Source organism: Scyliorhinus torazame, chromosome 2 (genome assembly GCF_047496885.1).
Source record: "Scyliorhinus torazame isolate Kashiwa2021f chromosome 2, sScyTor2.1, whole genome shotgun sequence".
NCBI classification, from domain to species: Eukaryota; Metazoa; Chordata; class Chondrichthyes; order Carcharhiniformes; family Scyliorhinidae; genus Scyliorhinus; species Scyliorhinus torazame.
In genome coordinates, this window is record NC_092708.1 from 149,011,092 (window position 1) to 149,038,525 (window position 27,434).

Below are 27,434 nucleotides of genomic sequence, written 5' to 3' on the forward strand. Positions count from 1 at the left end.
TGTGTACTTCCGGGGTCCACACATGGCAATAACCTGGAGAGGGAAGGCTGGCAACTTGGGGTGATGGAGGACACTTCAGATACAATACAAGACAGTGAGTTGGCCCGGAAAGAAGAGCTGAGTAAACAGGTATTTTTTAAAAAGTAATTGTCGCCTGGGCAGCAGGAATGGGAGCCCGGAATGAACCTGTGCTGTGCAGGGCTGCAAACCGCTCCTTTCGGTTTTATTATAATCTCCCAGTTATGAAGTCCTGAATTTTGACCAGTGGGACGAGTCCAGTGAAAATAGTTTGATCTGAATATTTATATCTGTTTCAAATATTTCGTTACGTCTAATTAACCCACCAAAGATAGAAACCTTGACAGTTTTCCGAGGCAACAATAGGGACATCTTTTTAAAACAGTGGGTGGTCCGAAACTGGAATGCACTGCCTGGGTGGTGGAGACTGACTTAATTGTGGCTTTCAAAAGGGAATTGGATAATTATCTGAAGAGAAAATAAAAAATGAAAGGCTACAGGGGAAAGGCAGGTCAGTGATTCAAGCCGAATAGCGCTTACAGGGAGCAGGCACCAATGTGACAAGTCTCTATGCTGTAACCGTTCTGTGCTCCAAATGGATTCTTTATACAGCACCGTTTTAAGATAATAAAATGTCCCCTGAACACTTCAGAGGAATTCTATCGAACATAATTTAACACAAAGTTACATAAGAATGATAGGTCAGTTGGATATGGAGGTATGTTTTTAAAGAGTGTCTTAAGGTAATAGGGAAAGGAAGTTGGAAAGGCTTAGAGTGCGAATTCTAAAGCTTAGGACCTTAGCAGCTGAAGACACAGCTGCCAGTGGTGGGGGTGAAGGAAATTGGTGGTGCAAAAGGCCAGAAATTGAGGACAGGTGGCAGAATTGATTAAGGAAAGAAATTTAGTGATTGAGAGAGAGGATGCCCTGGAGGGATCAAGGACAAAATCTACTTGATTAGATTTAAGAAACAATAAATATGCTGTTACCCTACTGGGTTTATTCTGTAGGTCATCAATTCATGAGAAGAATATAGAGGAGGAAATTGCAGAGGGGTACAAGAGTTAGAGGCCTTATCCTTTTGAGGTGATAGAGGTCCCAGGTTTCGAAGGTGCTGTTGAGGGAGCATGTGCATCTTGTAGATGATACACACTGCTGCCACTGTGCACGAGTGATGGAGATGGTGAGCAAGATGCATTGTCCTGAATGGTGCCAAGCTTCTTGAGTGTTGCTAGAGTTGCACTCATCTGTGGAGAGTATTCCAGCACACCTCTGACTGGTGCTTTGTGGATGGTCAGACTTTTGGGATCGGTGAGCTCGCTTGGCTGGATTGTGATGCAGAGAAACGGCTGAGGTTAACCTTGTCCCTCACCTGAGGTACGGTGACCCTCAGGTTAAATCACTAGTCAGCTCTCTCTCAAAAGTGGAGAGCAGCTTATGGTCCTCGGGGACTATGGTGATTTTCATTTCACTCGCCGCATGATTCCCATCCATATTTCCAGAGTACTGGAGATGTTATAGCCCTGTCAAATATATCCAGTAACCAGGGTTAGTCAGTTTACAGTCAGTTGGAGTAGTGTAGATTGGTTAAGGAAATCCAGCATGGATTTGTCAAAGGAAAATTGTGCTTACCTAACCTGGTTTAGTTTTCTGTTGTGGTAACAGGGAGGGTTTTGTTGTGTTAACAGGCGCATAGGGATTTCCGAAAGGCGTTTGAAGAAATGCAACAAAGCAAAGAAGATGACGTTAAAATAACATGGCTGCAGTGAATTGCAGCCTGTTTGACAGGACAGCGAGACTTGCAACCCAAGCCGTGATCTGGCTGTAAATATAGTATAGAGCAAATATAGTAGAAAGTCCCATTATGGAGAGGCAGCTTATTATTGCTGTTGAGTAAGGATTGGAATTCATATCCTGTTGGATGAAAAAGGTTAGGCAGTGCTTTATAATTTGGAGTTGTGTTTTCTTTACAACTTCTCAAATATTCTATCAAAGGAGGCTGCCTTTTTGTGCTACAGTACGTCACACAATTTTATTCCGAGGCTTTTTCCAGGGGTGGAAGTGTCAATTACAAGGGGGTACAGGTTCAAGTTGAGGGGGGGAAAGTTTAAGGGTGATGTGTGGGGTAAGTTTTTTATGCAGAGTGGTGGGTGCCTGGAACACACTGCCAGAAGATGTGGTGGAAGCAGGCACATTAGCAACATTTAAACGGCATCTATATGGGTACATAAATAGGGAGGAAATCGAGGGATACGGACCGAGTAAGGGCAGAAGGCTTTTTTTAAAGTTAGGGCATCATGATCAGCTTAGGCTTGGAGAGTCGAAGGGCCTGTTTTTGTGCTGTACTTTTCTTTGTTCTTTGTTCTTGTTCTTTGTGGGGAAAATCTTAACTACAGACCATGGATAAGAGATAGTCACCAAGAAATCCAGTCGGGAATTCAGAAGAATCCTATTTACCCAAAGAGTGGTGAGAATGTGGAATACCCTTCCACAGAGAATGCTTGACACAAAATGTAGAAGTATAATGAACTAGAAGGGGGATAGTGATAGACTTCAGGAGGACATAGGCAGGCTGGTGGAATGAGCAGACACTTGGCAGGTACAATTTAATACAGAGAAGAGCAAAGTGATATGCGTTGGTAGAAAGAATTAGTAAAGGCAATATAAAGATAAAGGTGCTTGGTAGTACAGAACTGGAGCGTTGCTGAAAAAGGAGTCTTGTTGAGGATGTTTTTTAATGAGCATTCATCAGGACAGACAGAATTTCAAAGGGAGCAACAATGTGTACTACATAAAAAAGGGTGCTGATTGGTTGGCATGTTGACTCTGGTTGGTATAGGTGTTATCGGGGAGAATGCACCAGGTAACAATTGTCCCCATATGCTTGTTAAATTTTTTTAAAGGTGCAATGCTTGGACATGTTCCTTTTGCTTGCAGAGGATGTAAATATATGTAGCTTTGAGCAAGCGTAAGTGAGCCACATAGTAAGCCTGGCTGATAGTCTTAAATGGGTTGTTACTGTAATTGTTAGCACACCTGGAATTGTTCAGCAAATGCTGTTCAATTGTGAAATCGCATTCAACATTAGACATCTTCCTTCGAATTTTACAAGCACAGGCTTGTTCAGTATGGTCAATACTCGGCCTATTGCAAATGTCCAAATCTAGTGCATGTTCTGCCTACCACACAAATGTGGTATATGAATTCCAGTGTCGATGCCATGTCAGCTATGTAAGTTGTACATCCCAACATCTGCCGATAGCATCGAACAGTACATTCCCTTGGCTGTTAACAATGGGTGCTTCTCCTAAGTTGACATTTGGGCTGAACAACAATGCCTACTCAGTTACAATTCTTTGTTTCTATTTGATAATTTCAGTGTCAAATGTAACTTTGTTTGCAATAGATGAAAGAACAAAATGTTGCCATTGATGAGCTGTCCAACCTGAAGAAAGGTCGGGTAAGTTCATGAAATGCAAATCTTAAAATTAATGCTTGTAGAAGTTGAACTCTGGCATAAACATGATGATGATTGTCTTTCAAATGCAGTATAAAATAATATAAATTTAGTCCTAATATGTGAGTAATTTTGCAGAAGGACAGAGTAATATATAAATGAAAACTAATGAAAAGTAAAATTAGAACAAATGTCAGGAAAACTCCTCCAAGTGTTGTTTTTCTTTTCTTGCCCCTCCAACATTTAGAATAATCCAGCAATCAAGATAATAGAGGCACACTTATTAAGTTTATTAAGAATTAGGTGCCATGCTGGTAATAGGGTGATTGGCAAAATAAAAACGCACATGTGTATGTATAATATATGCAATATACTGGCATGGAATAAGAATTGGCTAACAGGCAGTAAACAGAGTAGGAATAATCGGATCATTCTTGTGTAGCCGGTACTTGGGGCCCCAGTTGTTCACAATATATATCAATGAGTTGGGTGTGGGGACCAAATGCAATATTTCCAAGTTCACGGATGGTACAAAGCTAGGTGGGAATGTGTGTTGTGAGGATGATGTAAAGTGGCTACAGGAGGATTTGGACAGACTTAGTGAGTGGGCAAGAACATGGGAAATGGAATAAAATGTGAGGTCATCCACTTTGGTAGAAGGAACAGATGTACAGAGTATTTCTTAAATGGTAATTAAATAAAAAGTGTGGATGTACAAAGGGACCTGGGTGTCCATAAGTCACTGAAGGCTAGCATGGATGTGCAACAAGCTATTAGGCAGGCTAATCAAATGTTAAGCTTTATCACAAAAATATTGGAGTAGTGAGGTCTTGCTTCAATTGTATAGAAGCTTGGTTAGACCGCACTTGGAGTACTGTGTGCAGTTTTGGCCCCCTTACCTCCGAAAGAATATTATTACCATAGAGGGAGTTCAGCAAAGGTTTACCTGACTTGTTCTGAGATTGATGGGTGTGTCTTAATAGAGATTGGATAAACTGGGACAATATTCTCTAGAGTTTCGAAGATTGAGACGTGATCTCATTGCAACCTACAAAATACTTAAAGGAATATACAGGGTAGATACAAATTGGGGAGTCTAGAATCAGGGGATACAATTTCAAAATAACAGGGATGCCACTTACGAGGAGCAATTTCTTTCCACAGAATCTTTGGAATTCTCTATTACTCAGGGCTGTGGAAGATCAGTCATTGAGTATGTTTAAGGTAGAGAGGGATAGATATCTGATTAACAATAACATAAAGGGTTATAAGGATAGTGTGCGTAATAGGCATTGAAGTGTCCAATTAACCATGATCATATTTAACGGCGGAGCAGGCTAGATGGGCTGAATGGCATACTCCTGTTCCTATAAAAAAACAGAAGGGTCCAGGTTTGATTTTCAGCCTTTGCTGGATTTGTGCAATGCCAGTTGGAGAGCTACAAATGGCTTTATTATCCTTGGCCTTCAGACAGGAAAAATCACCCAGAGATCCCACTCTTGCGCAGTCGCCACTGAGTGAATTGTTCATCCCACTTCCCTTCTCTTTCCCATAGCCCTTTGATAATTTATCCAATTCCCTTTACTGAACCACCTTCAACCATCCTTTTTGGTAGTGAAGTGCAGATCCACACCTTACTGTGATATTCCTTATGTCGCCTCCGGTTCTTTTGCTAATGCGCTTAAATCTGTGTCCTCTGGTTACAAACCCTTCTACCTCTGGAAAAAGGTTCTTATTTACTCTTCATTATTTTGAACAGTTCTATCAAATCTCCTCTTAACCCACACTGCAGACTTTCTAAGGCTTTTGCATTCATTCTCGGTGTCCCAGTTGAAACTTAACTAGTGTTGTATAAACTTTGCTGCTTGCTTTTGTACTTGTCTCTATTCACAAAGTTAAGCATCGTGTATGCCTTTTTACAATCTTCTCAATTTATCTTGCCATCTTTAAAGTCTTGTGTGCCTATTCCCAGGTCTTTCTGTTTCTGCACCCCCTTTAAAATTGGAGTTATCCGTTTACATGGACTCTTCCATTATTCCTACCAAAATGAATCACTTTGAATTTCAGCTGCTATGTGTCTTACCACTGTCACTAGAATGCCTATGTCCTCCTATCTCTTATATTTTCTTACATTTCCCAGTTTTGTGTCATCTGCATACTTTGAAATTCCCGAACAGGTACCGGCCCGAACAGGCGCCGGAATGTGGCGACTAGGGGCTTTTCACAGTAACTTCATTGCAGTGTTAATGTAAGCCTACCTGTGACAATAAGAATATTATTATCATTAATTAGGTCCTGTATATTCAAATTCAGATCATTAATATATGTCATAAAGGGCAGTGGTCCACTGAGAGACACATCTTCAGCCTGAAAAAAACACTGATTCTTTGCTTAACCAGTGTTGAATCCAGTCACACCCCCTTTCAACCTATGGACTCTAGGATTCTATTTTGCTAACAGGTCTACTGTGACGTATATATCAAATGCCTTTTGAATGATCATATGGGCAATATCAACTGCACAATCTTCATCAACCCTTTTTTACTTCATCAAAGGATGCAATCAAGTTGGTCAAACAGGATTTGCCTTTAGAAAATCCATGCTGACTCTCCATTATCAACCCACATTTTTCCAAGCCCCAATTAATTTTATCCTGAATTATTGCCTCTACAGGTTTCTCTACAATCAGGCTGTCTATCTTGTAGTTGTTGGGTTTGTTCTCTCCTTTTTTTTTTTTGATCAGATGTGTGATGTTTGTATTCCTCCAATCCTCTGGCACCACTTGCATATCCAAAGAGGATTGGACTATTGTGGCCAGATGTTTTGAAATCTCTGCCCTCACAACCTCAGATACATTCAATGCAAACCATTGAGTGCTGCAAACCTTTTTGCAATTCCTGTTTTTCTATTTTAATCCTATCTAGAACCTTTAAAACCTGCTTCTTGACTGTGGCATTGGTAACATCCTGTTTCTTAATGAAAACCGATGCAAAGTGCTTATTTAGCAGCTCAATCTCAAAAATAATTTCCTTTTGGATCTTAATTCATCTCTCCCTTCATTTGCCTATCCGGTTACACTAGTTATATGTCTGTGCAATACTTTTGACTTCCTTCTTGCTTGCTAATCTATTATCATAGAATCATAGAATTTACAGTGCAGAAGGAGGCCATTCGGCCCATCGAGTCTGCACCGGCTCTTGGAAAGAGCACCCTAGCCAAGGTCAACACCTCCACCCTATCCCCATAACCCAGTAAGCCCACCCAACACTAAGGGCAATTTTGGACACTAAGGGCAATTTATCATAGCCAATCATGCACTCTCTGGATGCAGATTATCTCTCTACAGTTGCCCCTCATAACTTTTATATTCAGCTTGGTTCTCTTTTGATTTAGGAACCTCACATTTATCAAAAGCCTCCTATTTTTCTTTAATTTTAATCTCTATAGCGTTATCATCCAGATAGCTCTGACATTGGACACACTTCCTTTTCTCTTGTGGAAATGTGCCCAAGTCTACATCCAACTTATATCCTATTTGAAGGCCTTGCATTACTTATTTACAGCTTTACCTGTAAATCTTTGATTCCAGCCCACCTGGGCCAATTGCTTTTTCAACATTTGATTTTTCTTGATTTCTTTTAATAGCTACGCCAAACCTGTTGCTATTATGATCACTGTTTCCCAAATGTTCCCCCATTTAAATATGCTCCACTTGCCCCAATTCGTTCCCCAAACTCGATCCAGCGCTGATCAAGTAAGTTCTCCTGTCATATTTCAACAATTCCTCTCCCTCTTTGCCTCTTGCATTGCCACTTTCATACTGTCATATTTGTTAACAGTACAAAAAGTTGATGAAGATTTCAGGCAGCTACCTTGTGCTGTTTGCTTAATACAGATGCTGTATGTTGGCTCTGGATCCTCTTGGAACTCAAACTAACCTGCTTACTATCTCTGGCAGGGGGGGTCTCAAAGATTTAAAAAACTGATGCCACAAAGGTTTGTTTTTTTAAATCCCACCTACGGTGAAATCGGTAATCCGAGCTGCCGATGATCAACAAAGAACAATACAGCACAGGAACAGGCCCTTCGACCCTCCAAGCCTGTACCGGTCATGATACCACCCTTGGCTAAAACCCCAAAGAACAATACAGCACAGGGATATAGAACGATACAGCGCAGTACAGGCCCTTCGGCCCACGATGTTGCACCGAAACAAAAGCCATCTAACCTACACTATGCCATTGTCATCCATATGCTTATCCAATAAACTTTTAAATGCCCTCAATGTTGGCGAGTTCACTACTGTTGCCGGTAGGGCATTCCACGGCCTCACCACTCTTTGCGTACAGAACCTACCTCTGTCCTATATCTATTACCCCTCAGTTTAAAGCTATGTCCCCTCGTGCCAGCCATTTCCATCCGCGGGAGAAGGCTCTCACTGTCCACCCTATCTAACCCCCTGATCATTTTGTATGCCTCTATTAAGTCGCCTCTTAACCTTCTTCTCTCCAACGAAAACAACCTCAAGTCCATCAGCCTTTCCTCATAAGATTTTCCCTCCATACCAGGCAACATCCTGGTAAATCTCCTCTGCACCCACTCCAAAGCCTCCACGTCCTTCCTATAATGCGGTGACCAGAACTGTACGCAATACTCCAAATGCGGCCGTACCAGAGTTTTGTACAGCTGCAACATGACCTCCTGACTCCGGAACATAAGAACATAAGAATTAGGAGCAGAAGTAGGCAATTCAGCCCTTTGAGCCTGCTCCGTCATTCAATCAGATCATGGCTGATATCTTTCTGGTCTATGATTCTATAGTCTCAAATCCACCTCCACATCTGAAAAAAATGAAATGAAATGAAAATCGCTTATTGTCACGAGTAGGCTTCAAATGAAGTTACTGTGAAAAGCCCCTAGTTGCCACATTCCGGCGCCTGTTCGGGGAGGCTGTTACGGGAATTGAACCGTGCTGCTGGCCTGCCTTGGTCTGCTTTCAAAGCCAGCGAGTTAGCCCTGTGCTAAACATCTGTTGCCCATATTCCTTTAACCTGTTTTTTAAATCAAAAATATATCCTTTCTTGAAACCATTTAATGACTCCAATAGGATGGGATTTGGTGGAAGAGCTTTCTTGCCCTTTCACTCAATTTGGCCAACTTTGTTTCAACATTCTGTCAGCCACGAACTTGCCACTCTTTCCAGCCAAATTTAAAATTAATTTAGTGTCTCGTAATAGGCAAATCAGTGGGGACAGTAACTTCTAATCAAGCAAGGATATTACCAAGAGATTTAAGTGTCAAATATTAAATTCAGATATGTTGAAATAAGTTTTTGTTTTACTTTAGCAATACATAAATAGTGTACCTACAATTAGCAAACCCTAATGCCCACAGCTAATAAATGATCCCGTGATTTATTTTGATCTTGCTTTATTAATAGCTGTCTTTTATTCCATTTTAGCGAGTTTATAAGCAGCAACCCAACAGCAATATATTTTTCTCAGCAGATCAAACGCAGACTCTAAGTGAATGTAAATGTAAGTTTATTTGTTTTAAGGGCATTTTGTTAAATGTGCTGGGTATATGGCATGTTTCTTGTTACTTTAATTTTTATATTGGTCTAACACAAAATTTGGGCTTTTTTTCCCCTTCCACTTTTACGTTGCCTTTCCCCACTCCTTTAATACACCCTTTCTGTTTGCACCATCCCTTACCTGAGAGAATGGTCAAGTGACTAGCACTCAAGTTCCAATCTTGAGTTTATCATTAATAGTGACAGAAACTATAAAATAAATAGTAGTGGAATTATTTGATCATAGTTCTGAATCCTGATAAAGTTACTAAATTGAAACTAGTAACAATTTACTCAATGAAAAATTAATCATGTTCCAGACTAAATTTTTAGAAATTGTCTTGCATTTCTCAAAGGGTGAATAATATGCTTAAATATTTAAATATGTGAAACATCCAAGGTAATTACTAGAATATTTGATAAATGCTTTTATTCTCTTGTTCAACAAATGTGTCATAACTAGACTGTAGGCTTTGTCAATTCATACACTGTCCAATGTTGGTGCAATGTTTTTGCCTTTGATTTGCTTATTCTTCTGTCAACCGTAAAAGATTGAGTAAGACAGCATAGAACATAGAACATAGAACAATACAGCGCAGTACAGGCCCTTCGGCCCACGATGTTGCACCAAAACAAAAGCCATCTAACCTACACTATACCATTATCATCCATATGTTTATCCAATAAACTTTTAAATGCCCTCAATGTTGGCGAGTTCACTACTGTAGCAGGTAGGGCATTCCACGGCCTCACTACTCTTTGCGTAAAGAACCTACCCCTGACCTCTGTCCTATATTTATTACCCCTCAGTTTAAGGCTATGTCCCCTCGTGCTAGCCATTTCCATCCGCGGGAGAAGGCTCTCACTGTCCACCCTAACTAACCCTCTGATCATTTTGTATGCCTCTATTAAGTCTCCTCTTAACCTTCTTCTCTCTAACGAAAACAACCTCAAGTCCATCAGCCTTTCCTCATAAGATTTTCCCTCCATACCAGGCAACATCCTGGTAAATCTCCTCTGCACCCGTTCCAAAGCCTTCCTATAATGCGGTGACCAGAACTGTACGCAATACTCCAAATGCGGCCGTACCAGAGTTCTGTACAGCTGCAACATGACCTCCTGACTCCGGAACTCAATCCCTCTACCAATAAAGGCCAACACTCCATAGGCCTTCTTCCCCACCCTATCAACCTGGGTGGCAACTTTCAGGGATCTATGTACATGGACACCTAGATCCCTCTGCTCATCCACACTTTCAAGAACTTTTCCATTAGCCAAATATTCCACATTCCTGTTTTTCCTTCCAAAGTGAATCACCTCACACTTCTCTACATTAAACTCCATTTGCCACCTCTCAGCCCAGCACTGCAGCTTATCTATATCCCTCTGTAACCTGCTACTTCCTTCCACACTATCGACAACACCACCGACTTTAGTATCGTCTGCAAATTTACTCACCCACCCTTCTGCGCCTTCCTCTAGGTCATTGATAAAAATGACAAACAGCAACGGCCCCAGAACAGATCCTTGTGGTACTCCACTTGTGACAGAACTCCATTCTGACCATTTCCCATCAACCACCACCCTCTGTCTTCTTTCAGCTAGCCAATTTCTGATCCACATCTCTAAATCACCCTCAATCCCCAGCCTCCGTATTTTCTGCAATAGCCTACCGTGGGGAACCTTATCAAACGCTTTGCTGAAATCCATATACACCACATCAACTGCTCTACCCTCGTCTACCTGTTCGGTCACCTTCTCAAAGAACTCGATAAGGTTTGTGAGGAATGACCTACCCTTCACAAAGCCATGCTGACTATCCCTGATCATATTATTCCTATCTAGATGATTATAAATCTTGTCTCTTATAATCCCCTCCAAGACTTTACCCACTACAGACGTGAGGCTCACCGGTCTATAGTTGCCGGGGTTATCTCTGCTCCCCTTTTTGAACAAAGGGACCACATTTGCTATCCTCCAGTCCTCTGGCACTATTCCTGTATCCAATGATGACATAAAAATCAAAGCCAATGGTCCAGCAATCTCTTCCCTGGCCTCCCAGAGAATCCTAGGATAAATCCCATCAGGTCCCGGGGACTTATCTATTTTCAGCCTGTCCAGAATTGCCAACACCTCTTCCCTACGTACCTCAATGCCATCTAATCTATTTACCTGGAGCTCAGCATTCTCCTCCACAACATTATCTTTTTCCTGAGTGAATACTGACGAAAAATATTCATTTAGTATCTCGCCTATCTCTTCAGACTCTACACACAACTTCCCATCCCTGTCCTTGACTGGTCCTACTCTGTCCCTAGTCATTCGCTTATTCCTGACATACCTATAGAAAGCTTTTGGGTTTTCCTTGATCCTTCCTGCCAAATACTTCTCATGTCCCCTCCTTGCTCGTCTTAGCTCTCTCTTTAGATCCTTCCTCGCTACCTTGTAACTATCCATCGCCCCAACTGAAACTTCACACCTCATCTTCACATAGGCCTCCTTCTTCCTCTTAACAAGAGATTCCACTTCTTTGGTAAACCACGGTTCCCTCGCTCGGCACCTTCCTCCCTGCCTGACCGGTACATACTTATCAAGAACACGCAGTAGCTGATCCTTGAACAAGCTCCACTTATCCAGTGTGTCCAACACTTGCAGCCTACTTCTCCACCTTATCCCCCCCAAGTCACGTCTAATGGCATCATAATTTCCCTTCCCCCAGCTATAACTCTTGCCCTGCGGTGTATACTTATCCCTTTCCATCCTTAAAGTAAACGTCACCGAATTGTGGTCACTGTCCCCAAAGTGCTCACCTACCTCCAAATCCAACACCTGGCCTGGTTCATTACCCAAAACCAAATCCAATGTGGCCTCGCCTCTTGTTGGCCTGTCAGCAAACTGTGTCAGGAAACCCTCCTGCACACACTGTACAAAAAACGACCCATCTAATGTACTCGAACTATATCTTTTCCAGTCAATATTTGGAAAGTTAAAGTCTCCCATAATAACTACCCTATTACTTTCGCTCTTATCCAGGATCATCCTCGCCATCCTTTCCTCTACATCCCTAGAACTATTTGGAGGCCTATAGAAAACTCCCAACAGGGTGACCTCTCCTTTCCTGTTTCTAACCTCAGCCCATACTACCTCGGAAGATGAGTCCCCATCTAGCATCCTCTCCGCCACCGTAATACTGCTCTTGACTAGCAGCGCCACACCTCCCCCTCTTTTGCCTCCTTCTCTGAGCTTACTAAAACACCTAAACCCCGGAACCTGCAACATCCATTCCTGTCCCTGCTCTATCCATGTCTCCGAAATGGCCACAACATCGAAGTCCCAGGTACCAATCCATGCTGCCAGTTCCCCTACCTTATTTCGTATACTCCTGGCATTGAAGTAGACACACTTCAAACCACCTACCTGAACACTGGCCCCCTCCTGCGACGTCAAATCTGAGCTCCTGACCTCTATACTCTCATTCTCCCTTACCCTAAAACTACAATCCAGGTTCCCATGCCCCTGCTGCATTAGTTTAAACCCCCCCAAAGAGCACTAACAAATCTCCCCCCCAGGATATTTGTGCCCCGCAGGTTCAGATGTAGACCATCCTGTCTGTAGAGGTCCCACCTTCCCCAGAAAGAGCCCCAGTTATCCAGAAATCTGAATCCCTCCCGCCTGCACCATCCCTGTAGCCACGTGTTTAATTGCTCTCTCTCCCTATTCCTCATCTCACTATCACGTGGCACGGGCAACAACCCAGAGATAACAACTCTGTTTGTTCTAGTTCTGAGCTTCCATCCTAGCTCCGTGAAAGCCTGCCTGACATCCTTAGCCCCTTTCCTACCTATGTCGTTAGTGCCAATGTGGACCACGACTTGGGGCTGCTCCCCCTCCCCCTTAAGGACCCGGAAAACACGATCCGAGACATCACGTACCCTTGCACCTGGGAGGCAACATACCAAACGTGAGTCTCTCACGCTCCCACAAAATCTCCTATCTGTGCCCCTGACTATAGAGTCCCCAATTACTAATGCTCTGCTCCTCTCCCCCCTTCCCTTCTGAGCAACAGGGACAGACTCTGTGCCAGAGGTCCGTACCCCATGGCTTACCCCTGGTAAGTCGTCCCCCCCACAAGTATCCAAAGCGGTATACTTGTTTCTCAGGGGAATGACCGCAGGGGATCCCTGCACTGACTGTTTTTTCCCCGTCTCTCTTACAGTTACCCATCTATCTCCAATCTTTGGTGTAACTAATTCCCTGAAGCTGCTATCTATGACCCCCTCTGCCTCCCGAATGATCCGAAGTTCTTCCAACTCCAGCTCCAGTTCCCTAACTCGGTCTTGGAGGAGCTGGAGATGGCAGCACTTCCTGCAGGTAAAATCAGCAGGGACACTAACGGCATCCCTCACCTCAAACATCCTGCAGGAGGAACATTGCACTCCCTTCCCTGCCATTCCTCTAACTTTCTACCAAGATCTGGCTAACAACTAAATTACATTTTTTTATATATATATAAAAAAAAAACTATTAATAACAATAATAAAATATGGTACTTAACTCACACCAAAGGGTTTTATTATTAGGTTAGAGGAGGAGTAGGGTGGGAGACACTACACGTGTAATGTCTCGGGTTTCCTCTCCACCAGAATTTATTGGTGAGGGTCTTCTCAGAGGTCCGCGGGTCGACTTCCTGTTCCCACCTTAAACACTAGAATTTAAAGGAGAAACTTACCTCCCAGAAATCACTTCCGCACTGCCCCCGCTGAAATGGACTAGCCTGCTCCGCTCCTGCTGAAATCGACTTGGCCTGCAAGGTAAGTAAGTTGTTAATCTGTACTCACCTCACCACAGGCAGCGACCTTTTAAATGGTCCCCTCTGCCTCGCAGCCCCCGCGCTTTTTCAAAATTCCCGCGCTGATTCGAAGGTCCCAGCTCTCACTCCCGAACTCAACAGCTGACCTGCAAGGTAAGCAAGTTAATCTGTACTTTCAAATCTTTAGGAAACTCAAATCAATTTTAGTAATATAGCTGCTGTGAAAGCATTATTTACTTTGTGTTCTTTTGTTATAGGTTATATCATCCATTGAATCTAATAATCAGTGTAATCTTTACAGGTGCTCTTGATGAGATGAAGAAAGAATACCAGAAATTAGAAAACTCTGAAAAAATGAAGAAGTAACTAACAGCAGCATCACTATTTGTTATTGATTGAAGTTAATGGTTAAATTTAAAAGCGCACAATGTGTGGCATTTGTTGTATGTTAATTTTAGCCCCTCAGAAAGATGGTTCTGATGTTTTGGCAAAGGATATGCTTGAAAGCCTACAGCGGCGAGGCCCTAACCATAGTCAACATTTATCCAGAGAAGTGCCTGAGCTGGGCTATAATGTCTTTTTCTCTGGTCATGTGCTTCATATGAGGGGTTGCTTAAACCCACAGCCCATGCAGGATGCTCAAGGAAACCTTCTGCTTTGGAATGGGGAGGTTTTTGGTGGAATTAAAATTGGACCTGAAGGCAATGATACTCAGATTATTCTTCAGCAGTTATCTTCATGTAAGAATGAAGAATCTATTCTGTCGGTCTTTTCTTCTATTCAGGGTCCCTGGGCTTTCATATACTACCAACTATCCAGTCACTGCTTGTGGTTTGGGCGAGACTTTTTTGGTCGACGTAGTTTACTGTGGCAATTTAAGAATGTAGAGAACCTATGTCTTACTCTTACATCAGTGAGTACTTCTGTTCCACAGTGTGCAAATGTTCCCTGGAAGGAAGTACCAACATGCGGACTTTACAAAATTGACATCCAGAAACAGACCAATGCCAAATTGTTGGCAATATCGTGGTATCCATGGAAACATGGGCGCATTGAATATGAATTCAAGACTCTCCATTTAGGTGATAAAGAGCAGTTCACTGAAAAACTGCCCAATTTTGTTTCTGTGTTTTTGAATGAATCAAAACTTTTCCTCACAGCCCCCATTATTCCTATGAATTGCAGCATGCCTGAGTCATGTACTGATACTGCAAACTGTGAACCATCTTCAGTAAATATTGAGATTTTTCTTTCAAATGAACACAAGAAGCAATTAGTTCATAAGTTCATCAATGTCTTGAGTGAATCTGTTAGACGGCGAGTGCTTTTCTTACCAAGAAGTGAAAATCGCCCCATCTGTTCAGATCAGTTCACAGTTTCTGACGAAGCAAAGGTTGCCATTCTTTTTTCCGGAGGTGTTGATTCTATGGTTCTTTCTGCCTTGGCTGACCATCATATTCCACCAGATGAACCTATTGATCTATTGAATGTAGCCTTTAAGCAGCAAGAACAGAAAAGACAAAAGACCTCAACAAAGCAAAAGAAGAAAAGCAATGTGTTCAGCACACTTGAAGAGGAAACTCTAGAATGTGACAATGGTAGTGTTAAAAAGGCAACTGCTTTTAATGTGCCTGACCGAATCACTGGACTGTCAGGCTTAAAAGAGTTGCAAATTATAAACCCTGCCAGGAGATGGAATTTTATAGAAATCAATATCACATTAGAAGAACTGAAGGAAATGAGACGACAGCGGATTAGTCATTTAGTGCACCCTTTGGACACAGTACTTGATGACAGCATCGGCTGTGCAGTGTGGTTTGCTGCAAGAGGTATTGGTACCAACACCAGTAATGGAGAAACTCAGCCATACATCAGCACTGCAAAGGTGTGTATTAATGATAAAAGAACATTTTCACACACTATTTGGAATGTAAAAATACCTGTGTCCATTGCACACGATTCCCTAAAATTTAAATCCCAGCACAGATCTTTTGTGTGCTGCTTAAATCATCAGTTAAATATAAAGCAACAGCAAAGCCAAGAAACCTCCATGAAAAGTACATTCTATTATATCTATTCCGCATTGTTAAGAGAATTAACATTTATTTAAAAAAACATTTTTTTTTTTAATTCTCCTTTTTCACATTTTCTCCCACATTTACATCCATCAACAATAAACAATAGTCAGCAAGATATGTCAGTACCCATAATAACAACGATCCCATCTACCCACCAACCCCCAAACCTCAACCCGCATGTTTACATAAACAAATGACAAAAAGGAATCAGGGATTACCCGTAGTCACCCTTAATCTTACACAGCTCTCCCCCCCCCACCACCCCCGGTCTCCAGCTCCTCCCGTCCACTGCCTCTTGTAACACCTCGGTTCCTTCCCCCCAACTTTTCCCCGGCTAGACCACTCGGACCCTGTTCTGCCAGACTCCGATGGCCGCAGTCCCTCCTCCCACCTCACTCCCGTTCACTGGCCGGCTTAAACCGGCCACGGTGGAGGCCCCCGCCCGGGTCCCTTTCCCACTTGCCCGGCCCTCGGAAAGCCCAAAGATCCCCTTTTAGCACAAAAACCCCGCATATCCACCTACACCCCAAAGAACCCTCATTTTGAGTGAAAGTCCCATCCCTTCCCTTGTCCAAATATATACCCCATTGGCTCCTTTAGTCTCTACACCCACGCGCAGTGATACAAAAATGAAGAAAATAGTCATGAGGTTACATCGGCACATGGCCATTCCTCAATTTGTCAGTTCTGCCACAGTCCTGCTTTCGCAAACTCCTCCGCTGCTTCCGCCATTCCAAAATAAAAGTCCCTGAGCTTGTAAGTCACCCTCAGCTTCGCTGGATATACAATGCCGCACCGCACCTTGCTAATGTACAGTGCCCTCTTCACCCGGTTGACGGCAGCCCGCCTCCTTGCCAGCTCCACCGTAAAGTCTTGGTATACACGTATACCAGCTCCAGCCCACTGCACCAACCGCTTCTGCTTGACCCAGCTCAGGATGTTTTCCTTCACACTACCTACGGAAGCACAGAGTCACTGCCCTTGGCGGCTCACTCGCCTTTGGTACAGGCCTCCACGACCGATGAGCCCAATCCAGTTCATATCGGGAGGGATCCTCCCCCTCCCCCCAATAGTTTTGCCAGCATCGCGGCAAAATACTCAGTCGGCTTCGGTCCTTCAACTCCTTCGGGCAGCCCCACAATCCTCATTCTGTCGCCTGGATCTATTTTCCAGGTCTTCCATTTTTCCTCGCAGATCCTTGTTAGTGTCCATCACCTTTCGCATCTCTTTCCACACCGAGGCAAGTTGATCACCGTGCTGCAATAACGTCTCCTCCACTTCCTTCAGCGCCTCCCCTTGCTCTCGCACCTCCGCCACTGTGCTCGCCACCTCTGTCCTCACCGGGGAAACCGCCTCCTCCACCAGCACACTCAAAACCTCCCTCATCTCCTTCCTCACCGTCTCCATGCATTTCGCAATCTGCGCCAACTGCTTTTCAAATTCCGCAGCCATCACCTTAGTTATTTCTTCAGCCGTAAGCAGTGCGGCCTTCCCTGGTGCTCCAGCCTCCATTTTCCTTGGTGACCCCGCGGTGACCTTTCCACTCCCCGACGGACCTTCAGCTGTTTTTTTTCCGGCCGTTTTCTTGCTCACCCTCAACATTTTTCTTTTTTTCCTCCTGTGTCTTCACTGTGCCTCCTCCGTGCCTTCTCCCTGCTTCTGCCGCCTCCGTGGACCCTGGGACCGGGCTTAAAGCCCCGAAAATGCCATTGCCGAACGGGAACCCCGCCATTGTGCGGCCGCCTCTCGCCCGCCGTCACCGGAAGTCGGAATTAACATTTCTTTCAATAAACAATCCTAAACTCAAATAAGACCCTTACAATTAATCTGACAGATACACAGATCTATCTGGTGTAGAATGGTTGCCTCTATTATTGTGCCCAGAACCCTACTGCCATTCTAGTAGATTTCCCTTTTGATCTGTCCACATTGGGGGATTAAGTCGATTTTAAGAACTACATTTTCTGTCCCAAGTTCTCAAGAGTTTATTTTTGGGAGGGGCTGTTAAAAAATCCTATTTCCATGTAGACATCCATGATGTTGCGTTAATCTAATTCTATGACTATCATGCTGCAGATCTCGCCATTGGCTACTGAATGCAGAGCAAATAAATTGGCAGTGACCTTCCTTGTGGTAAACTTCTTATTCTTCCTCATTTAGTTCTTTGAAAGTAGATATCCTATATGCTTGCATAAAAGTCAGATTTTGGGGATCAATTATTTTTGGCTAGAAGTCATGGCTTTTACACTGGTAATGAGTTCAAGGGGGATAACATACATTCTTTATTTGGGCTCTGAGTGAAATACAAAAACAATCGTCAATGGAATAAAGTAAAAACTATACTGAAGAATTCATAATTATTAATATAATCTGTTTACTTTAATAACTTGAATAAATAAAAACAAACATATTTTAACCAGTACTCATTTTCATTAATATTTATACATTTACGATGAAATTAAATTATTTACATCTCCAGGATTATATTTCAGGTCTGAAATTTTTGGACTTTGATCCATGAAACATTAGGATTTGCTTTTACACACAGAATATGAAAAGTTATGGGCAGCACGGTGGTGCAGTGGGTAGTACTGCAGCCTCACGGCGCCGAGGTCCCAGGTTCGGTCCCGGCTCTGGGTCACTGTCCGTATGGAGTTTGCACATTCTCCCCGTGTTTGCGGGGGTTCACCCCCACAATCCAAAAGATGTGCAGGGTAGGTGGAGTGGCCACACTAAACAGCCCCTTAATTGGGAAAAAAAATTGAATTGGGTACTCTAAATTTTTTTTAAAAATATGAAAAGTTATGGAGTTTTTTGGGTCAATATTCATGGAGTTAAATTTTACATGAGATCCACTTTTACGCATCCATATAAAGTAAATATATAAAGCTGTTGCTGGATTTTGAATTACACTCTCTGAATCTCTTTTTGTGAGGGCTATGCTCTCTGCACCCTCCAGCGTAAAATTGTTTGATTTCCTCAACTTGCAAAGTTTCCCTTGTGCTGAATGCTAGCACGCTTGCACTGCTTCGAGTACCAAGAATTGTGATTTTTCTCTCATCGACTCAGTAGGTAAACAGTATAGGATCTCATAGAAACCTATAAAATTCTAACAGGATTAGACGGTGTAGATTCAGGAAAGATGTTCCCGATGGTGGATCTGTCCAGAACTAGGGCGTCATTCTCCGACCCCCCGCCGGGTCGGAGAATGGCCGTTGGCCGCTGTGAATCCCGCCCCCGCCGAAGTCTCTGCTCCCGGAGATTGGGCGGGGCGGGAATCGGGCCACGCCGGTTGGCGGGACCCCCCGCTGGATTCTCCGGCCCGGATGGGCCGAAGTCCCGCCCAGGAATTGCCTGTCGCGCCGACGTAAATCAAACCTGGTATTTACCGGCGGGACCAGGCGGCGTGGGCGGGCTCCGGGGTCCTGGCGGGGGGGGGGGGGGGGGGGCGGGGCGATCTGACCCCGGGGGGGTGCCCCCACGGTGGCCTGGCCCGCGATCGGGGCCCACCGATCCGCGGGTGGGCCTGTGCCGTGGGGGAACTCTTTCCCTTCCGCCTCCACTACGGCCTCCACCATGGCGGAGGCGGAAGAGACTCCCCCCACTGCGCATGCGCAGGAAACTGACAGCGGCTGCTGACGCTCCCGCGCATGCGCTGCATTTCCGCGCCAGCTGGCGGGGAAACAAACGCCATTTCCGCCAGCTGGCGGGGCAGAAATCCCTCCGGCGTCGGCCTAGCCCCTCAATGTTGGGGCTAGGCCGCCAAAGATGCGGAGTCTTCCGCACCTTTGGGCCGGCGCGATGCCCGTCTGATTGGCGCCAGTCGGCGGACATCCCGCCGTTGGGGGAGAATTTCGCCCCAGAAGTCACAGTCTGAGGTTATAGGGTAGACATTTTAGGATAGAGATGAGGAGAAATTTCACCCAGAGTGGTTGGCTTGTGGAATTCCTTACCACAGGAAGTAGTTGAGGCCAAAATATTTCAAGTTTTCAAGAAGCAGTTAGATATAGCACTTAGGGGATCAAAGGATATGGGGGAAAAGTGATGATTAGGCAATTGAGTTCAGCCATGATCGTTATGAATGGTGGAGCAGGCTCGAATGGCCACCTCCTGCACCTATTTTCTATGTTCCCCACATATTTCTCAACTAAAGCAAATGCATATTGTATTGAAACATCTTAAGTTTTTAACCAACCTCTACTTCCCCCCCCCCCCCCCCCAAATAGCTCAACTCCCCATTCATATTTATCTGTCCATAACCTCTTCCTCAAAAAGCAATTTGTATTGCTACAAAAAAAAATCACTGTCCTATAAAACTTCGCCAGTCTTTGGATATATAAATAAGTTTAAAAGTTTGCCCACATTCCTCAGCTATTTTAAAACATATTAACCTAAGGTTTAAATACAATATTTTGTCACCTGACGGGGTGGTGCAGTGGTTAGCACTGCTGCCTCACGGTGCCGAGGACCCGGGTTCGATCCCGGCCTTGGGTCACTATCCATGTGGAGTTTGCACATTCTCCCCATGTCTGCGTGGGTCTTACCCCCACAACCCGAGATATGCAGGGTAGGTGGATTGGCTATGCAAAAGTAGTTCATATTTGGCAAAAAAAGGACTGGGTATTCTAAATTTAAAAATAAAATTGTCATCTAAAATCTTAATACCCATAATTTAGTTGCTGTTTTTATCCTAAAGCATGTAAAAGGAGGGTTGCTTGATAATATAGAGTATTTAGTCTTGAACAATACAGTGCATTTTTATCTATTCTCAGGATATTATGTTTTTAGGTGGTTTTGACTGGGATAGGAGCAGACGAACAACTTGCGGGTTATTCCCGTCACCGTGTCTGCTACAAAGCATCAGGTTGTGAAGGCCTGGTCAAAGAATTGGGGTTGGAACTTGGTCGCATTTCCTCACGTAATCTTGGAAGAGATGACCGAGTCATTGGAGACCATGGAAAAGAAGCAAGGTAAGTCTACTAATTTTGAGAATGCTGGGGTCCTTCCTTTGTATTCCTGCTTATTTCCTTTTTTCCCTTTTTATTTCTGCCGTTGCATTTTTGATCCATGGATGATTTGTGGAGATGTGTCTTTAAGGCAGCCTGTGCCTTTAATTGAAACAGAAGGATCCAGAAGGCTGTGCTGTTTTAGATTGACTCTGACTGATATGTGATAACTCAGTTTGATTGATTTGGCTGGCAGCCAGTGAATGGCCCAAAGGGCTGTGCTCTGCCTGATAACAGGTGGTATTGGATCTGATCCCACTGGAATGTTTTCTAAATCACAAGGTTCCAGTTTGGTTTTACTTTTGATTCTGCAGCTTGGATGGAGGATTCCAATTAATTCTCTCCCAAAAGATTCAGCTAAACTTTTTTTTCAGTAGGCCACTTTGAGAGCTGACTCTCCTCTGTCCAGCAATTTGGGGCCCGATCGTTGGAGGTTGCAGAGGCCTGAAGTCAAACCATGAGCTGGAAGCAGGGTTTGATGTAAGATAAAGTATCTCAAGAAAGAAATAGGCCCGAATGTGAACCTAGAACTGAAGGCCCAATTCAATAAAAACTAAATTGCCTCTCCAGAAGAAAGCCGGTTTCTTGTAAGTACTGAATGAACGACTCTTTTAAGGGAGACCATTCCCAGTATAAACCAGAGGCTCTGATCAACCAGCGTGCTGAGGAATATATGTTGAGGATCCACTATTTGAAGTGAAGACTCTTTATCTGGGGCTAGTTTAGCTCACTGGGCTAAATCGCTGGCTTTTAAAGCAGACCAAGGCAGGCCAGCAGCACGGTTCAATTCCCGTACCAGCCTCCCTGAACAGGCGCTGGAATGTGGCGACTAGGGGCTTTTCACAGTAACTTCATTGAAGCCTACTCGTGCCAATAAGCGATTTTCATTTTTCATTTCTTTTGAGCTTCAAACTTATTATTTCCCCCCATTTGTCTGCCTTGTGTGGCTAGAGGGTGGGACAGTTAAAGAAGGTAGTAGGTTAGCTTGCAGTTCAGTTGCATTTACTGCATATTTCATCTTTATTTTTGTTATTTATAAACAGTAATTGCGGTTCAACTTACAAACCCGGTGACTGTAATTATTGGGCAGCCAAGGGCCAAATACTTTTTATAAGAATTATTGGCTAATTCACTAGTGTTGTGACTCCGGGCTGGAGCTGGAATTGCCCGTGCACTTGCCCAGGGTGATGTAACAATAATTTAATTCACTATTACCATCTGTTGTAAAAAGAGAAAGCCAAGTCTAAAATTGAAGTTACAAAAATGAAGCAGAGTAAGATTGAATACTATCCAAGGATTACGATTTGTCCAGATACAAGTCTGCTACATGAACAGCTGCTGAGGATCCAAAGGTTCTGCAGATAAATAATTCATTTATCAGAGACCTCAACTATCCCCTTGCAGTACTATAGTCAAGGGTAGAGTATGACAAATGGAACAGTCGTAGTAGGAGTAGATTTTTACTTTGGACTTGCTCACTTAAGTAATTTATTTGATTCCGTTGTATTATTACATCAGGATGCCTTAAAATGAAAAAGTGTCTCATTGCTCACTATAATCAGGAAATCCTGCATGCTGTTGCTATTCTACTGAGTTGTGACAGATTGAATAACGCAGGAGTGGACTCATCAAGCAAGTTTTCCCATACTCCCACAAACAATCTAGCTGTGATTCTCAAACCAGACCTCGAGTGAAAGCCTGGCCACAATTAACTGCTCAGGCTGAGCTTCAAACATTTTTGAAATTGTTTTAACATTACCCAAGGTACCACTCTCTTCTGTCTCAACAGTATCTGTTAATTTTTTATCAGATTCAGGAGGACAACTTAAAACTGACAATAGGAATTCACTAAATCAAAAATAATTCATAGTTACAAAGCATTCAAACCGTTTATTCACCCACCCAGTAGCTAAAATGGAGTGTAGCAATTTAACACTGACATTGTGGGTTTGTTGCACCAGCCATGACATTTGTCACAGTTTACCCTTTGATTTTAGTTTCTATGCGGTTTGGCCTTTCCCACCTTTTACTCTCTGGAGACTGCCATTAGCTCTCTTTTCCCTTGGTTTCTGTTGCTATGACTCATCTTTCATTCCCTCGCCCAACAGTATAAATATCTCCCACTTTCTATGTCTTTTGGCTTTGACAAAGGGTCATCTGGACTCAAAACGTTAGCTGTTTTCTCTCCCTACAGATGCTGCCAGACCTGCTGAGATTTTCCAGCGTTTTCTCTTGGTTTCAGATTCCAGCATCCGCATTAATTTGCTTTTATGACAAAATAAAGTTTTTGTACTCTCAATACAAAAATTACATGAATGGTAAGGAACTTAGGTGAAAATGCTCATAAGAATATATGTACTAAAACATTTTTAAAATATTTATTTCAGATTTCCCTTTTTGGATGAAGAAGTTGTTTGTTTTCTAAATGCACTTCCTGTGTGGGAGAAAGCAGACTTGACGCTGCCTCGAGGGACTGGCGAAAAACTTCTTCTACGAATGGCTGCAAAAGAACTTGGTCTTACTGCATCTGCTGTTCTCCCAAAAAGAGCCATGCAGTTTGGATCGAGAATTGCAAAGATGGAAAACAACAAAGAAAAGGCCTCTGATAAGTGCAACAGGTTACAGCAAAACTCGGCTCTTCAGTAATTTGCGCTGAACTTTGTCCTTCAGTGTCACTTTTAAGGAAGGTACAATATTTAATACAAACATAAAAAAGAATCAAAAGAAATACAGGTGAGATGCTGGTGGCTTTACATAATTATGCAATCAAATGAGTACTGTACACTGTTGAAGTTTAGATCTTGCAAATACTCATTCTGTAGTATTTTAGTGCAAATAATTTCATTCTGCATATCATAATTAATTTGTTTTCCATTCAGAGCATCGGAAACACTGCCCCTTAGATGGCTTTCTAATTAATTCAGACAGGATATAATAAAGCATTTTGAAAATGTATCTGGTCAGATAACACAATTGCCCAAGATCTCAAAAGCTGAATGCGAAAACCTGTTCCATATCATAGTGAACATAGAATTTACAGTGCAGAAGGAGGCCATTCGGCCCACAGAGTGCACCAGCTCTTGGAAAGAGCACTCGACCCAAACAGATATACATTAAATGCAATTTAGGCATTCAATGTTAAAATAGTTTAAAGATGGCTCAGTATTTGATTATCCCAGTAAACCCAGATCATACAACTTGAATATGGTTCAGGTATCCCTATTGAAAACTAGTAGACATGTGGCAGTATTTAATATAGAGGCGATGTGGACTCACCCACTGGCTCTTTTCAGGAAGGCCTGCCAAATAAAGTGTCACTCAGGCACCTAATTGAGCAACAGATCAAGAACCACTGGGGCAAAAGTCCTGTCTGCCAAGAGCTGCTGGCCAATCAGCAACAAGTAGCTTTTTACCCACTGATGGCATTGTCAAACAGGCAATGGTTGCTGCCAGTAGTACATCCATACAAGGCCTAGGGTACGATTTAACAGCCTCTCCATGCCCGACCCCATAGCAGGGTGTCCTCACTTTAGGGGCTGGGGGAGTGGGTAAATGCCCATGTATGCAGGGGGACCCTCAAGCTCACTTAGAGATCAGGGCACACTTTCAAAATGGTGGTCTAGCCGGCGAGTTCAGCTCCCCAGTGATGAAAATATTTCTAATTGTAGGCTGGACTGGGTAGAAACTCCCCAAGGCCCTAAAAAAAAAATGACCAAGTGCAATTGAATAGCAGTGTGGATCTCACCCAAATAGCCGGTGAGAAACACCCTGCCAAACCCACCCAAAATGACACACACAAATGTTTTGGTTAAATCACGCCCCTAGGATCGCCTCATGATAGTTGTGTGATAGCAGGAAAAGGGTTGTGGTATTGGGAGTTGGTAGTAAGAGTAGGGGATTGGATCTCAGCAGCAACTAGGATCCCTTGATCAGGCACTACAAGGATTTCACCTTGGTATCTTATAATTCAATTGAGATGTTACTCTTACGTAGTATAACTTATTTCCAGTTTATCATAGAATCTACGACATGGAGACAGGCCCTTCAGCCCAAACTGGTCCATGCCAACCAAAAAACCCATCTGAGCTAACCCCATTTGCCTGCATTTGACCCATATCCATGTATCTGTCCAAATGCCTTTTAAATGTTGTCAATGTCCCTGTCTCAATCACTTACTTCGGTAGCTCGTTCCATATATGTAGCACCTTCTGTGTAATAGAGTTGCCCCTCCGGTTCCCATTAATATTTCCCCTCTTAAACATATGCCCTCTAGTTCTCGATTCCCCAACCCTGGGAAAAAGACTGAGTGCATTCACCCTATCCATGCCTCTCATGATCTTATACACCCAAGATCACCCCTCAGTCTCCTACGCCCAAAAGAAAAAAGTCCTAGCGTGTCCAATCTATCCCTATAACTCAATCCCTTGTAAATCTCTTCTGCACTCTCTCCAGTTTAATAATATCTTTCCTATAACAAGGTGACCAAAACTGAACAGAATACTCCAGGTGCGGATTCACCAATGTCCTGTACAACTACAACATAACTTCCCAACTTCGATACTCAGTGCCCTTGACTGATGAAGGCCAGCATGCCAAAAGCCGCCTTCACTGCTCTATCTAACTGTGACTCCACCTTTAGAGAACCATCCACCTGAACACCAAGATCCCTCTGTTCCACGATACTCCCTAATGTCCTACCATTCATCGTGAAAGTCTTACCTTGATTTGACTTTCCAAAATGCAACACCTCACACATATCTGTATTGAACTCCATTTGCCATTTCTCGGCCCATTTCCCCAGCTGATCAAGGTCCTGCTGCAATTTTTCATAACCTACCTCACTCTACAATACCACCTATTTTAGTGTCATCTGCAAACTTACAGATAAAATATAGAACCTGCAGAAATTGAGAATGCTTCAAAATTTACTCTAGGCCTCCACAAATGTTTTTAGTACTCCACATTGTGGTAAACTATCATTTTTTTTACAGTTATCCATTACAGTTCTTACAATCTCAGTGCAAATAGTTTAAATATCAGTCACAGAGGAATTGTAAGTTTCTTTGTAATAGTGCTTGCTCTGAAATTGAGTTATAAATGATCTAGAAAAAATACCGTCAATGGGCTATTGGTTAGTAGTCTGTAGTAAAGATGCTGCAAGTTGAATTGGTAGATCTGGATGAATTGAAAAGATTTTATAAAATAATTCATATAAACAGTTGTTTGTTAGTACTTAAATTGCTGAAGAGACAAGACAAATCAAATCAAAATTATCAAACGATTTATATTACAGGAGGAAAGGGTGCTGATTGCCATGGAGAAAGGAACAACTGGCTCCCCAAGCTCCCGGGTAATTCAAAAAAGGCACAACTGCTGAGAACAGGTCCATGTATATGAATAGTCATTGCTTTTAGCAGGCGTAAATGAGCTGGATTACAAGCTCAACTGATTATCTTAATAACATTCACGATTGTTCAGCAAATGCTGCCCAAATATGGAATCACATCTGAAAGTAGATGTTTTGTTTTGGGTTGTGCAAGCGCAGGCTGGCTGAATATGGGCTGATCTCAAAAAAACTGAAGCAGCATGTTGTTTGATTGAATCAATTGATCATTGGGATATATGGCTTACATACCCAATATCACATTTGTACTGAGATTCACACACACAGTTGCTCAATTATGCATGTTAAGCAGAACTAATAGTGGCATCCTGTTAGTGGAAAATACCTATATCGCCACTGCATAGTAGCAGCGTGAAATGGCTGTTCACATTTTTTAGATATATTGCCTTTCCAATTTGATGTAGACTGGGCACCTATCAGATTCAAAAGTGTCGGGTTGTGCGATACACAATGATCTGATCAAGATAGCTTTGCGTTCCTGCGCTCAACCTTGGCTTCAAGCTTGTTGTTCATGGTAGGCAGAGTAAAGACCAGGCCGTACTTCAAAAACAAAATGTCTTTCAGATGTGATTCCACAATTGGGAAGCACTTGCTCAACAACGCTGAGTGTACTAATAGCTGCATTAACAACCAATATGATAATCAGTCAAGCCTGTTACAATCAGTTACACTTGCTATAAGTGACATACATCCATAAACAGGGATCTGTTCTTTGCAAACAAAACAAATGTGTTCAAGCCTTTTCTGATTTACATGGGAGCTTGGTAGCAGATAGTTTCCTGTTGCTTTCTCCAGGACACCATAGCCAGTCAACTTGCCAGCCTGTCTGCATTCTTTTCTCAGGTAGTATAAATTGTTATGATAGTTTGAAATTTAGCATTCTTACATTTATCCTGTTGAGTAAAAGACTAAACTTCAGCACCATGTCTCTTTTCAGCAAACTAATGAGTCATTGCACCTAAAAAATGTACTGTAAACATTACAACAATAAAGATTCAATTTGGCACTCAGATCCATGTGTTTCACTTGCTTCAATGCCAAATAGACACAGGAGGGAAAAACAGCATTCAGAACACTTTTGCGCTGAAA

At 42.9% G+C, this 27,434-nt stretch overlaps 1 protein-coding gene across 5 annotated transcripts; it reads left to right on the forward strand.

Moving 5' to 3' along the window:
* Window positions 1-27,357, forward strand: asnsd1 (asparagine synthetase domain containing 1). 5 transcript variants are annotated; one of them, XM_072478037.1, is made up of 8 exons: window positions 1-129; window positions 3,425-3,478; window positions 8,937-9,012; window positions 13,691-13,858; window positions 14,159-15,742; window positions 18,012-18,068; window positions 20,724-20,905; window positions 23,329-27,357. In XM_072478037.1, the coding sequence occupies exons 5-8, from the start codon at window positions 14,285-14,287 to the stop codon at window positions 23,585-23,587; spliced, it is 1,956 nt and encodes a 651-aa protein (XP_072334138.1). In that variant the 5' UTR covers window positions 1-129; window positions 3,425-3,478; window positions 8,937-9,012; window positions 13,691-13,858; window positions 14,159-14,284; the 3' UTR covers window positions 23,588-27,357. The 5 variants fall into 5 exon arrangements, with proteins under 5 accessions (XP_072334138.1, XP_072334131.1, XP_072334148.1 ...); XM_072478030.1 differs by lacking the exon at window positions 13,691-13,858; XM_072478047.1 differs by lacking the exon at window positions 13,691-13,858 and having other exon boundaries at window positions 3,425-3,473.
* Window positions 27,358-27,434: the final 77 nt, after the last annotated feature.